The sequence below is a fragment of the Balaenoptera physalus genome, assembly GCF_965194825.1.
Source record: "Balaenoptera physalus genome assembly, chromosome: 4".
Taxonomy (NCBI): domain Eukaryota; kingdom Metazoa; phylum Chordata; class Mammalia; order Artiodactyla; family Balaenopteridae; genus Balaenoptera; species Balaenoptera physalus.
Genome location: NC_138891.1, coordinates 62,342,313 through 62,355,973, shown reverse-complemented (window position 1 = coordinate 62,355,973; position 13,661 = coordinate 62,342,313). Strand labels below are relative to the sequence as shown.

The window sequence follows — 13,661 nt, the reverse complement described above, 5'->3', positions numbered from 1 at the left end:
AATAAAAGTTAAAAAAAAAAGAGCATAAGCTTTGGAATCTGGCAGACCCAGACTTAAGTGACATAACCTCTCTAAACCTCAGTTTCTCATCTGTAAAAATGGGAATAACAATAGCTACCTCCTGAAACTGCTTTGAGCATCAAGAGAAAATCTGCAAATGGCCAAGCACTATATAATCGTAAAGTTACATTATATTTAAAAACCCAAGCAAAATGAATTGTGAATATATGTTGCTGTACAGCAACCCCAGAAGGGGTCCCTTTCCTCTGCCTCACTAAAAAATTAAATATCTGGCTGACTGAATGGTTCTGAAACAGAAGCCAGTAGACCATGGGCTCAAATGGACTTCAGCAATAGTTCGTATCCATCATCAATTCCCAATGTGTCCAAATCTAGGCCCCCCACAGAGACTCCACTGACCATTAAGGAGTCAGGCAGAAAGCAAGTCTTAGGCTTTTCTTCCTGGAGGCAGAAACAATGTGGGAACTAGTTCCCAGCAGACTTTTCTTAGAGAGAGAAAGCTGCATTCTTCTGTCAGTTTGTTCAGTCATCCTTCTGCATTCTGGGCAGATGAGGACACTGTCATTGCTATTTTGGAATCCCTCATGGTTGGAGTTATTGCATCACCATGTCTTCCAGAGTTAGGAAACAGTCTCCTATTTCATACAGCCTTGTAATTTTTTTTTTTTTTTTTTTTGGTAGTGTCTTTGTCTGGTTTTGGTATCAGGGTAACAGTGGCTTCATAGAATAACTTTGGGAGTGTTCCCTCCTCTTCAGCCTTTTGGAAAAGTTTGAGAAGGATCAGTATTATTTCTTCTTTGTATGTTTGGTAGAATTCCCCAGTGAAGCCATCTGATCCTGAACTTTTGTTTGCAGGGAGGTTTTTTTTTTTTTTTTATTACAGATTCTATCTCACTTTTAGTGATCGGTCTGTTCAAATTATCTATTTCTTCTTGACTCAGTTTTGGTGGGCTGTATGTTTCTAAGAACTTGTCCATTTCTTCCAGGTTGTCCAATTGGCATATAATTGTTCATAGTATATCATCCAGTCTTGATCAGTCATTTTTTGAAATGGGCAAATGTAACTAAAATTCACCTGACTTGACATTCATGAAGTCTGTGAAATCATTAGGTAATATAAAAAGGATTTAATTCACCTTCAAAACTGAGCATCACTCTACCATTTTCTGTACGCTGGTCTTCAAAGAATGTCATCTCTGAAGGTGAGGGCCGTGTCAAGTGCACCAGAGCCCAGATTGGGCACCTGAACGCATATGCCATTGCATTGACTCACAATGTGATTGGAACTCACTTCATATCTCTGTGACTTACTTTGCCCATCTTTAGACAACATATTTATGACCTGCACACTTCATAAAGATGCCGTGGGAGTTGTAAGTATGTTAAGGTTCTCATATATAAGAATTAAAATTAGAGTAAATTATTTCAATAATTGTAAACAATACAATGAGTGCTATTGTTTTATTTGTTGTAAAAGAAAAAAAGGAAATATTGTCAATAAACATAAAGCACCTTTCCTCAGGGAAGACCTCAAGTATTTAAGGCCAAAAGTTTCCATAAGCTACATTCATTATTTACTCCTGTGTTACATACTTGTAAAAATAGACACTGCAGGAGCAGGGGTGGAGATAGAATCAGAGGCCAGCAGGGTTGGAAAATGCTGAGTAGAATTCAAAAAGCCCTGACCACCAGATTTCTGGTTTCTTCCTTCTGCTGTGCTGTTTGTTTAATTCAGGCTCCAAGCCCATCCTGCTAAGAAGCTCTCTCCCGCTGTGTTTAGGCAGATCACCAACAGCATAGGTACTGCTAAGCAGGCACAGGTACATGCTACCGTCATCCTTCTTTGCTTGTGTTGCTTTTTCCCTTACTGTTGCCTTGTTTGGGTATTTAATGAAGGGCTTTTCCCACAAGAACATATATATTAACAGTCAAGGGAGAAAAGGAAGCAGGGTAGGAACAAAGGCTGCCCAACTTCCTAATTTTGGAAAACGGTGGCTGCTCAGACTTCTGCTTCTAAAGCCCAGGGCTATGAGAAGAATGAGCAGAACCCACAGTCGTGAAAACTATGAATAGGAAGAAAGGGGATTTGTGCACCAAATCCCCAAATCCTGGACTTAGAAATCAATTTAGGATCCGTAAATGCAATTAGTGTTTTCCAAGGTGGGTAGTATAACCAGGGAAATCATCATTCCAAAATATGTAAGAAAACTAGTAAGAAAAAAAGTAGGTTAGAAAAGAAGGTTTAGAATCATCTCTGCACAGTCCAAAAGGGGGACAAGGAGGTTGATTACCATCAAGAACAATCACTGCTGCTTGTGTTTTGTGGCCACTGTCCAAGACAGATGACCAGGATAAGTAGGAGAACATGCATCTGACTCTGGGTGACAATTCTGACACCTTTTTGGCCTTAGGCCTGGAACTGAAAGATGAAATGAAGGCATAGCCAGTCTAGGAGAGTGAATCATAACATTGTGATAAATGCCCCTCCTTGCCCTCAAGAGTAAATGCTCACAGGGGGAAAAAAAAAAAAAAAAAGCTATAAACCCAAACCATTCATGATTGCTGCTGGAGTCACTGATACTCACTACCTGCAACTAAAATCATGATAAGGTCTTATCATCAGCAGAGAACTCATTCCCAAAAAAGGCGTTCCCTCTTCTCCGGCAGGAGAATCCTTGGTGTGCCAGTTTGCAGGAACTTGACAAGCTCAACTTGAGGAGGCGGCTGAGATTCTCGGGGCCATCTGGCAGCTGTGAGGGCTGCGCTTGGCTCACTGACACTGTCTGGGAAAGTCACGGTGGAGTCCTTCCCTGTGGCTCCTAGCAGTAGTGATGTGGCTACTTTCTGCCCTTCCTGTCACCAGTTGGAAGCTGAAAGCATGACTCACCGGGGCTGCTTTCCCTGGGCTGCTCACATCATGGCCTCTTTGGAGATGGAAAGAAGCCAAAGGCTGATGAGGATTTCTTTTTCCTGCATGTCAACCCTCAGGAAAAAGGAGGAGCTACTGGCTGTGTGTGAGCACCAACGAACAGTGTTCCTGGGCACCTATTAAAGTCGTTGAAAATAGCGAGGTCTTTTCATGCTTCTGAGCAAACAGGCTCCTTCATAAAATTTTTTTAAAAACAAAAAAAGTCAAGGCAGGAAGAGAACAAAGAGGCGAGGGAAGGGTTGCTAACACTGACTGAGGGCCGGACGTTGTGCTGGGTGCTGTGTGTACCTGATTTCATCTCAAGTCCTCAGTACCTTGTGAGGAAGGTGATGTCTCCTTTGTTTTATCTGTGATGCTGTTGAGGGTCTGAGGAGCTAAGTGAGTTTCCCCAAGTCTCACACAACTAGTAAATGATCGAACTGGAATCTGAAATTAGCAGTTTACTTAATCTAGCAGTTTGCTAATCTATCTAATTTAACCTGTCTACCGGATTACTTACTTAATCGACCTAACTAGCAGTTTACTTAGCCTTTCATCCCCTAAATTTCCTCTTCTGCAAAATGGAGTTAAATAAAGTAACCTCACAGGTGGCTGATTAAATGAGAAATATATGGAAAGCACCTAGCATGATGCCTGACATACAGAAGATTCTTAGTAATGTTAGTTTCCCATTTAATCCTGTGTTTACAGATAGAATGTTTTGTGTAAAAGATGAAAAGAAGCTGAAGGAAGGTTGGATTCAGGTCTTAAATTAAATAGCTTCTCCTAATCTCGGATATGTATCTTTTTGCCAAATGATAAGAGATCAGGGCCAAAATTAGTTTTTTGCTTTCTCACTCTTCTAAATCCCAAAATCTTTCATTTACCTTTCTGTTTCTCAAGAGAACTATGTGAACCATAAGCACATTTCACTGTTCACTTTCTGTGATGTTTAAAGTCTGGTCATTCTTAGAGATTCAAAGAATCCACCAAATCTTGATCTCCCCAGCCAAGCTCTCTGAACAATATGTAGAATGAAGATTCTCAAGGTTTCCTGTGTACTACAACCCTGAGAAGCTTATTCATAATGCAGATTTTCAGGCTCCACCCACAGAGACAGATTCAGGAGGTCTGGCTTAGGGTCCAGGAATACGACTTTTTTTTTTTCTTTTTTAATCTTATTTATTTATTTATTTATTTTTGGCTGCGGTGGGTGTTCGTTGCTGCACGCAGGCTTTCTCTAGTTGCAGTGAGCAGGGGCTACTCTTTGTTGCGGTGCGCGGGCTTCTCCTTGCAGTGGCTTCTCATTGCAGAGCACAGGCTCTAGGTGCGCGGGTTTCAGTAGTTGTGGCTTGCTGGCTCTAGAGCACAGGCTTAGTAGTTGTGGCGCATGGGCTTCGTTGCTCTGCGGCATGTGGGATCTTCCCAGACCAGGGCTCAAACCCTTGTCCCCTGCATTGGCAGGCAGATTCTCAACCACTGCGCCACCAGGGAAGCCCCAGAATATGACTTTTTAACTTATGCATTTGGTGACTAGAATGCAGGTGGTACAAGGGACTGCACTTTTGGTCACATTGGCCTAGAGGCTATAGTCATAGGCCATTGGGATAAAGAAGAAATCATTAAGGTAGATATGGATCTCTTAGGCTAATACAGAGTCCAAAATGCAGGAGAGTGAGGATGTGACTAAATTAATGTATGAGAATGTATTTTTCACTGAGGGAACTACATGAGAAAAAAGAGAGAATAACAGTAAGACCACTGTTGGCTTTGCCCTCTCATCAATAAAAAATGGACATGACTAAAATATTTGATGTATCCAATTTGGGTGGCTTATTCAGCTCAATTTAATATATATCAAAGCAATTGCTATGGGTCACCTATGGGAAACAATTCTAACATGGGGCCTAAACTCAGGAAACTTACAAGTTTCATGGGGGAAACAACATATTCCCAATAATTTGTAATATAAAGCAGAATGACCTACCTCTAGTAAAAGGAATATAATGTGTTAGAAGGCAGAAGAGGGAACAGTTCATAGCAAGTATGTCGGGGTGTTTTTTTCCAAAGGAGGTGGCATTTGAACTTAATTTTTTTAAGAGTTTTTTTAAAATTTATTTATTTTTCTTTATTTTTTTTGGCTTCGTCGGGTCTTAGTCACGGCACGCGGGCTGTTCATTGCCACGCGCGGGCTTCTCTCTAGTTGTGGCACACGGGCTCCAAGGCACATGGGCTCCAAGGCGCGTGGGCTCTGTAGTTGTGGCGCACGGGCTCTCTCACTGAGGCATGTGAGCTCAGTACTTGTGGCACAGGGGCTTAGTTGCCCCGTGGCATGTGGGATCTTAGTTCCCCAACCAGGGATCGAATCCACGTCCCCTGCACTGGAAGGCAGATTCTTTACCACTGGACCACCAGGGAAGTGTCTGAACTTAATTTTAAAGAATAAATACAACTTTGAAAGGTGGATAAGATAGAGAAGGGCATTCCAGGATGGGGAAGGATGTAAAGCCTCAGAAGTCTGAAGGGAGCATAGGCTATTCTGGGAATAGTCCAAGAAAGCTGGGAAGGTAGACCAAAGACAGGTTGCTGAAGGCTTTGGTTGAGGGTTGTTGCCAGCAAGGGCACTTGTGTATCGGTTTGACATTGGTACAGCAATGAAGAGTAAATTAGATGAAGAGAGGCAGGCTGACCAGCTGCCAGCGGTTGTCACAGTCCAGGTGAGACTTCGATGTTGAGAGCTTACTAATGGCCGTGGCAAAAAAGGAGATGGGCAGAGCTCATACCCATTAGTCCAGGTGTTCTCCCCAGTGCCTGGAATGCTCTAGACTGTCAGAGAAAGTTTGATGAATGAAGGAATAGTTCAAGGCAGAGAAATAAGGGGATAGATTTAATAGGGAGGAAAAAGAAGATACTGAAAATACCTTCAAGGTTTCCATCTTGGAATCTCCACTGAATGAATTTGTTGGCCAATATAGAGTACACGGGGGAACAGTAGAAAGTGAGGACTTATGCAGGCTGAGTCCAGCATTTGTGGTCTCGTGGATCTATAACAGTAACCTACACACTCTCTTTCTGTTAGCTGGGCTATACTCCTCCCCACAGCAGCAAGAGTCAACCAGTTGGCCTTGAGGTTATTTAGAAATTAACTAGGTTAGGGCACTTTTACAAATCTAATAAAGCATTTTTCAAATTTGTGATTTTGTTTATGAGTTAAGTAAGATTTATAGACATGTAAAAATTGTTACATTAACATTTATGCATTAAAGTTAAAATCACATGAAATCAAACAGTCTGAGAAAATTCAGGATGTATGGACAACTTCTTTTCAACGTCCTCGGCTTACTTATTTCCTCCACATTTTCTTGGTTTGGGAATGGGAGAAAGGTATCTTGTGACATGTTTCTCACTTTCTGATATTTTTAACAGAACTACAGACTTGCATATCATTGGTAAAACAACATTGCAATGTTTGCAGTTTTTTAAGAAGACATTTCCCCCATAAACAAATACTATAAGTAATGTTTAGAGTATTAGTCCAGCTTATAAATGCCAATTTAACCAGTAAGAACATTGAACTAATTACTAACAAGTCTAGCTGCAAAACTCAAGATTTAGATAAAAGAGACCCTGGAAAAATTTTGTAAAGTTTTCATCTGGGACCCATTTCCTTATCTTTCCCTAGTCATTTCCCCTTTCCACAGAGCTTCAGGACCAGTTACGCCTGTTTCCTCAAGCCCTCCAAAGGGCTTCAGTCTATAAAATATCCTAAAACCTTCCTCTTACCTCGCCACCCCTCCCCTCCCTCTTGGAAGTCTCCTCCCAATGCAGCTGATCTGGACTAGAAGTGGGAGAAATCTGAATGAGCTAGTTCACAGCAATGCATGGCTGAGTGACTGACAGCCCCTTAACCCTCCTGCAAACACTTGCCATCTTTTAAAACGGACTGACTGCCTTATTATCTAAAGGAATCTTTAGGTAGTGGCTTCTTCAGGCAATGCCAGTGAAGTGGACGAAAAGATATGCTGGAAAAAGGCCAACGAGAGGGAGCAAATAGGACAGACCAGCCGGGTAGGAATTCACTTGAAGGATAGATTCTCTAGGTGGTTCCTGTTCTTCAGAAGTCCTTCTTATTCTCCACATCAAAACCCACTGAATCTCAAAAATCGGGGCGGTGTGGGGTTTCCCCTTTCCCGGCAGTTCCAGCAATGGAGAGGGGAGGCTACTCTTTCCCAAGGCTGATGTTTTTCACTCTGGGAAACAGTGTCTCTAAGGCCACCCTGGACTGAGGCTGGAGGTGACTGCCCTTTGGAGAGGTTTCCTTTCCTTTCCTTCCTGCTCTCCTCCTCTAAGCTGTGCCATTCTATAATTATTCAGTGATTCTTACTTGTCATACCTCTTTTACTGTCTCAGGTTTTCATAATTAATTTACAATCCCAGAAAAGACTTAATAACCTTAAACGCTTCTTTCAATGATCACTCTTCATGCTTTAAATGAAGAGGGTGGGTTCAGCTCCTTATCTGCCTTACCTTTTCTCTCTCAGAATTAGGTCTAGCAGCTTTCCTTTTTAAGAAATGTGATAATATAATAAATCATACTTTTACCTTGAATTACCAGATACCATCTCTTTAAAAGAGTTGGAGCTGAAATTGCTCTCCAAGCATTCCTAAAATCATAATGGGAAATCACCTAACTTGAGGGAAAAATTTGATTCTGTTTCAAATGTTGCTCTCTCTCCATTGGGGAAGAAAAAAAAATGTTAATAATCCATTGAAAATTACCTCTTGATAATTTTTAAAATATAAGTTTAAAAAAGATAGATTCTTCAGAGAAATTGAAATAAATTTTTTTTTTACAAAAAATTCCTCCAGGTTTGGCACTTCACCTGTTTTTTTTTTTTCAAATTTTGAAAATATGTCTTTCTTCAAAATATGGGGAGACAAAACAGATTCTATGTTGCTGAGAAGATACAGGAAGTCATCATTAAAGGTGATCCTAGAAAACCTGCATGTGGGTTGGTGTCATTTTGAACCCAGAGAGAGGCTAGGGTGGAGGTGGGGGTCAGGGAGTGACACTGGGCCTGGAGCCGCTGCCAGCCTGCCTGCCTTCACTGCCACCCTTGTTCTTCAGAATAAAAGGAACGTACAGGAGGAGGCAGTCTCCCACCTGATTGGCCTCCCAACAGAGTAGTTTATGGGTTGGTTCCCTTTTAAAGCAGTTGACTGAGAAAATCCCTTCTTTGGTGCCCTGAAGCATCCCCAAGTCAGGGTGACTGAAGGGAAACAGGATATGATTTCACAAGAAACTTAGTGCTCTGCTTTAAAATCACCTCACTGTATAATTCACTGAGGCTCATAAGGAAACGCTAACAAAGAAATAAAGCAGCAATTGGTGGGTTGGTCTGCGGTCAGTTTTCTCGGTCCATTATTTGAATCAGAGGACCAATATTTGAAAAAAGCAAGCATTTATTTGAATATGCTCTCTTCCTCCTAGAGCTTTCAGGAAGCTTAATTTAAAATTTTCCCAAAAGTACTCTGGCCACAATTGAGCTTTCATCTCAAAATTGGAAGCAACAGCACTTATGTTGGTATTTTATATTATAAGCAGAGAAACGTTTCATAGCCAAATGAAACATCTCCCTCATTTTACACAGAAGGAAATGCATACCCAGGGAGATTAAGTGACAGCCAACATCTCCCAGCTAGTGAGAAATATGGGGTCCAGTAGCAACTATCCAGCAATTACTGAAGGTCAGCATGTTGAGTGCTTTACATAATTCCCTATTTTAATCCCCACATAGTAGATATTAAAGAGCCAATCATAAATGTCATTTATTCTTTTCTTTGTGCTAAGCATTTTAATACATTATCTCTAATTACCACATAAAGCTTCTGATGCAGATGTAATACCCCTATTTTACTGATAGAGAACTAAGGTGCTACCCAAGGCCACTTCTTTAAAAGTAAGCCAGGGATTCCCACCCAGATTTACCTCTCACACCTCAGTTTGCGTTCTTTTCACTCTTTAAGAGGTTTTCAAATTGCAGGTCACGATGGTGAGAGTGAACTCAGTTTGGTGGGTTCACCAGCATTTAAAAAAAATAAATAAATAAACAGAAGGGAATGGGATAGAATTTAAAAATAGAATGTATCCCATCACAAAATCACACAAACGTTTTTCAGTTATACGTACATCTGTTGTATATTTTTTCCCCAACACCAACAAACAATTAATTCTGTACCGTCTACCTGGAGATAGCATCAGATGCCAAACATTGAGGGCTCAGCCTTATAAGACTGCTCCCATGCCCCTTCAGAGGCCAATTGCAAACGCAGGTTGTCACCTGTGCTTCTGAGAGACTGGCTGGCTGTAGGTGCTTCCTAATAGTTACCTCATTAACATAAACTCAAGTGTGGTTGAAAGGGGTTTGTTATAAATATCAAGACAGTCTATCACAAGAAATGTAAAGGGTTTTAGGAGCTCTGTGCCAGAAACAGGATGAAGACCAAATATATATTTCTTATTATAAATCACAATATATGTGTATAAGTATTATTATGTAAATGTTTTTCCTGTGGGTTGTGGTCAGTTTTTAAAGCCACTGCACCAGAACTAATCCATCTAAACCTTAGCAAAACACTGGTATACAGTGCCGTTAACTGCCGGCTCTTATTAAAACAGTCCCCAGATCTGCTGTGGATCCTTCCCATACATTCTCAAAAACATGGGTGTTGTATTCCATCAAACTTGATTGACAGAGGACTCTCCCTCCACCCTGACACCAACTGTCTGACATGTGGCCACAAGAATATGGGTTGACATGACCAAGTCCATGCCTAAGCATTTCAGCAAGCCCATGAGGTCATCTCATGCATGACAAAGTCTATAAATTAGAGGGATGTTATCATTCCGTATAAAATGATAAAGCCCATACCTGCACCTTAAGTCATTGTTATTTTTCCATCACTATACTAGGGTGTCATGAAATAAGAGACTCTACAATCCACCATCCTAACAATAGATCAATAGAGTTGGAAAGAGCCCAATTCATTTCACAAGCATAAGCAAGTTTTACAGTGAGAGGGAGTTTTGTTAATAATGGTAGTTACTCTTTCTGAAGGTATTGCATGTTGTGGATTCAAAGTTGAATAAGGCTGGAGCTCAAAGTCCAGTGAGTGTTTCTGGCACAGTAACATCACAGAGGAGGAACTAGAAAGGGATGCAATGTGACATTAACTGCCATAGTAATTAGTTCAACATTACATAGAAAATGTGAAGAAAGAGCTTTGGTAGTGTAGTGAAAATACCTAGATTGGTTTGAATCCAGGGACTGGTATTTACTTCTGTATATTGACTGAAATGAAAAATATATGCTAGTCTCTGGTCAAATATAGTTAAGAGAGGGAACTAAAAATTTAGATTCTTATTGAAATGATATCCTATTTTAAAAGAAAAAATATGAACCTGAATGTAAGATTGCTCTTGTATTTTAGAGCTAAATTAACAAAACTAGTATCCCACATCCTCCTTTATTTGTTAGCTGGCTTTCTGGATATGATACCAGATTTGGGAAGACATCTATGAAAAGATAGAAAATCCATGGTTTTCTTTCATACACTGCACACTTTTAAATTGCTGTCTCTGTGGTCTGCATTGTGGATCATAAAACAGCCTTACCTTGACTGCTCTCTGTTAATCCAGGGAGAGGACTCTCTTGCATTGTCTACAACTAACTGAGCAGCCTGTAACTCTCACCTGTTTTGCAAGGTTCTTCCTATCTGTTCATCTGAATCTGGGAAAAGCTCATCGTCCAACTTTTAGCTCTAATCTACAAGGAATCTTTTATGTTTATTCATTAAATTTCCCTTAATAATACTTTTGCAAGAGGGCCCTTTCTAAATCTATACTCCCTTTTGTAAGAATGTAAAATAACTCATTTAAACAGAATCTAGCAGGCAGGAAGAATTCAAATGCTGGCTAATTATCTACTTGTTCATTATTGGTTAATACCCTTATAATACTCCCGTTGCTATCAATATGATATACAAATTCACTTCCTGGTTAAAATGATATTTTCTTGAAAGTAAATTGAGTAGGAGTCTTGTCTCTTTTTGAGAATTAAATGCCTAGTGTTATTCTTTTTTCTTTTTAACTCTTTTTAACTCTTAACTTTTTTTAATTTTTTGCCGCGTTGTCTGGCATGTTGGATCTTAGTTCCCCGACCAGGGATTAAACCCGTGCCCCCTGCATTGGAAGCACAGAGTCTTAACCACTGGACTGCCAGGGAAGTCCACCCAGTGTTCTGCAAAAGATCTGCAACCCTATGAGGCAGATAGTGCTGTTACAGAAGGGGGTCCCCTTCCAGGGCCCGAGAGTAGGCTGTTGTCTAACACTCGGAAATGAATTGTCCAAGGAGACACACTTACTGACAAAGCAAAAGACTTTATTAGCATGGACATATATACACTACCAAATGTAAAATAGATAGCTAGTGGGAAGGAGCTGCATAACACAGGAAGATCAGCTCGGTGCTTTGTGACCACCTAGAGGGGTGGGATAGGGAGGGTGGGAGGGAGATGCAAGAGGGAGGAGATATGGGGATGTATGTATATGTATAGCTGATTCACTTTGTTATAAAGCAGAAACTAACACACCATTGTAAAGCAATTATACTCCAATAAAGATGTTTAAAAAAAAAAAGACTTTATTGGGAAGGGGCACCCGGGTGGAGAGCAGTAGGGTAAGGGAACCCAGGAGAACTGCTCTGCCACACGGCTTGCAGTCTTAGGTTTTATGGTAATGGGGTTAGCTTTCCAGGTTGTCTCTGGCCAGTCATCTTGCTTGGCCCATATTTGGTCTGACTCAGGGTCTTTCCTGGTGGCACTTCATCTCTCAGCCAAGATGGGTCCCAGCATGAGGGTTTCTGGGAGGTTGGCAGGACAGAGTAGGGCTGGCGTCTCCTCCCTCCTTTTGGCCCCTCCCGGATTCCCCCCCCCACCCGCCCCAAGGTCTCAGCGGTGGCACACAGTGGAGCAGGGCTTCCGACCACCAGCTGGCTTTAAGCCAGCACTGGTGACCACTGTGCACTGGCCTAAGAAGGCAGTGTGATGCAACGGACTTGTGATTACCAGCCTGTGAAAGTGGACCCTGGACTTATCTCCTCTCTGTCTAGTTCTCTCTCTGGGCTAGGGCAGGCCACAACTTCTCCAGACATTGATTTCTTATCCGGAAAAAAAACAAAAAAAACAAAACACATTGAATCAAATGATCCCTTTGCTGTCCCTTGTAGCAAACTCTGAATCATTTTTGTGTATCAGCAGGGAAGGGGGAAGAGTACAATGTTAATAGTCCCTTCATTATTAAGGAAAAAGGATACCTGCTTTTGTGAATGAGTTTTTGATGTTCCTGAAGGAAGCCTCAAGGGGAAACTGCAAAAGATCCACAGAGTGGTTGGGGATAACCCAAGAAAGAAAGAGAAAGATGAGAAACTGAATATGTTGCTTATCTAGAAAATTAAAAACAACAGCAAAACAAAGACATTTAGGAATAGAAAAATATAGGTAAGAGCCCTCCTCCCCCAAACAAATAGATGATCTTACCAAAATTTCTTTCACTTCAGAATGAAGAAATACTTGAAAGCAGTCATGATGGGGAGAGCCCTGAGCCAGAGCAGCTTGACAGTTCCAAAAGTCTTTCCCCCAGCAGGTAAGACTGCACATCTCTTTGTAGAAGTCATTTTAACCCTTTAGAGGCGTGGGGGTAATGGGGGAGGAGGGTAGGGTATGCTCTGTTTTAAATCTCATCACTTATCTTTCCTAGATCAAATCACATATTTATTCTGTATACTAACCTTCATTGTGTACCGGAGAACAAAACTCATGAATCTCATAAAAGCAACAAGCAAGAGCTGAAAATGGCATCTCATAAACCAGGCTTCCCAAGATACTCAGTTTTTAAAAACAGTGTATTATCAAGAAAATAGTAAATGAAAAACTATTGCTAATATTGATTGAATTATTGGTTTTAAAGCATTTAAAGGATATAGGTTCCCCATAAACACAATTTATACAAATATAATGCTATTTTTGGCCTACAGCAAGGTGTTTACATGCATGTGAATGCTCTGCAGATCAGAAAGCCTAAATTATGGCAGTTAAGACCAAAAGCATGAGAGGAAATTCATTTTTTAAAAAATTTTCCTTGTACTCAGAATCCCCATCATTACCTCTATTCTAGCCTTTGTCACATTGTTTTACCCACACCATTTGACTTATTCATTTATGAGCTGCTTTTATCCCAAGGGTCTATCATGTTTAGCTCTTAGCAGGCCTCCAAAAAAATGCCTGTAGAACGAATGAACAAACGTCTTTAGGAATTTGCCCCTTGATTGAAGCCAGTATTAGTTTAATTAGATTACTTCCTAGTCTTTCACTTTAAGGTGTACTCAAGGAAACATGTGGGCTCTTACTGGTTGAAATATACCTTTGAGTTATAGTAAATGGCCCAATTCAGCATATCTGAAAGTGTATTTAGTTGGGTTATGTCTGAAAAGCACCACCTGGCAATGTATTCTGTTGTTTTCCTTAAGTGACAGTATATCATTGGGGGCTTTTCTATTACTACAACCATACTTACTTTTATAATTGTAATTTTATAATTCTTATAATGAATCCTTTATGTTGATGAATTATTGTATTAATTTACAGGAAATGATTAAATCATACTTCTAATGAG

General features: G+C 40.6%; 2 protein-coding genes across 7 annotated transcripts in view; one reads left to right on the top strand and one right to left on the bottom strand.

Moving 5' to 3' along the window:
- MCF2L2 (MCF.2 cell line derived transforming sequence-like 2) overlaps positions 1–13,661 on the top strand; it is a 240,006-nt gene that overhangs the window by 139,505 nt on the left and 86,840 nt on the right. For all 4 annotated transcript variants that reach the window (XR_014262970.1, XM_082459952.1, XM_082459954.1 and 1 more), the window contains exon 15: positions 12,547–12,632. Coding sequence is in view for 3 of the 4 variants with exons in the window: in XM_082459952.1 (XP_082316078.1) it covers positions 12,547–12,632 (86 nt within the window). In the remaining variant the exon portion in view is untranslated. The remainder of the gene's footprint in view (positions 1–12,546; positions 12,633–13,661) is intronic.
- B3GNT5 (UDP-GlcNAc:betaGal beta-1,3-N-acetylglucosaminyltransferase 5) overlaps positions 1–13,661 on the bottom strand; it is an 83,351-nt gene that overhangs the window by 30,488 nt on the left and 39,202 nt on the right. Inside the window, exons 4-7 of one of the 3 annotated variants that reach the window (XR_014262973.1) lie at positions 12,527–12,670; positions 12,304–12,355; positions 12,056–12,147; positions 672–11,850 (exon numbers count right to left, since the gene is read on the bottom strand). The exons of 1 other annotated variant lie outside the window; for it this stretch is intronic. The gene's annotated coding sequence lies outside the window, so the exon portion shown is untranslated. Of the gene's footprint in view, positions 1–671; positions 12,148–12,303; positions 12,356–12,526; positions 12,671–13,661 lie in introns of those variants that run through there. One more of the 3 variants, XR_014262972.1, reaches the window with a different exon arrangement.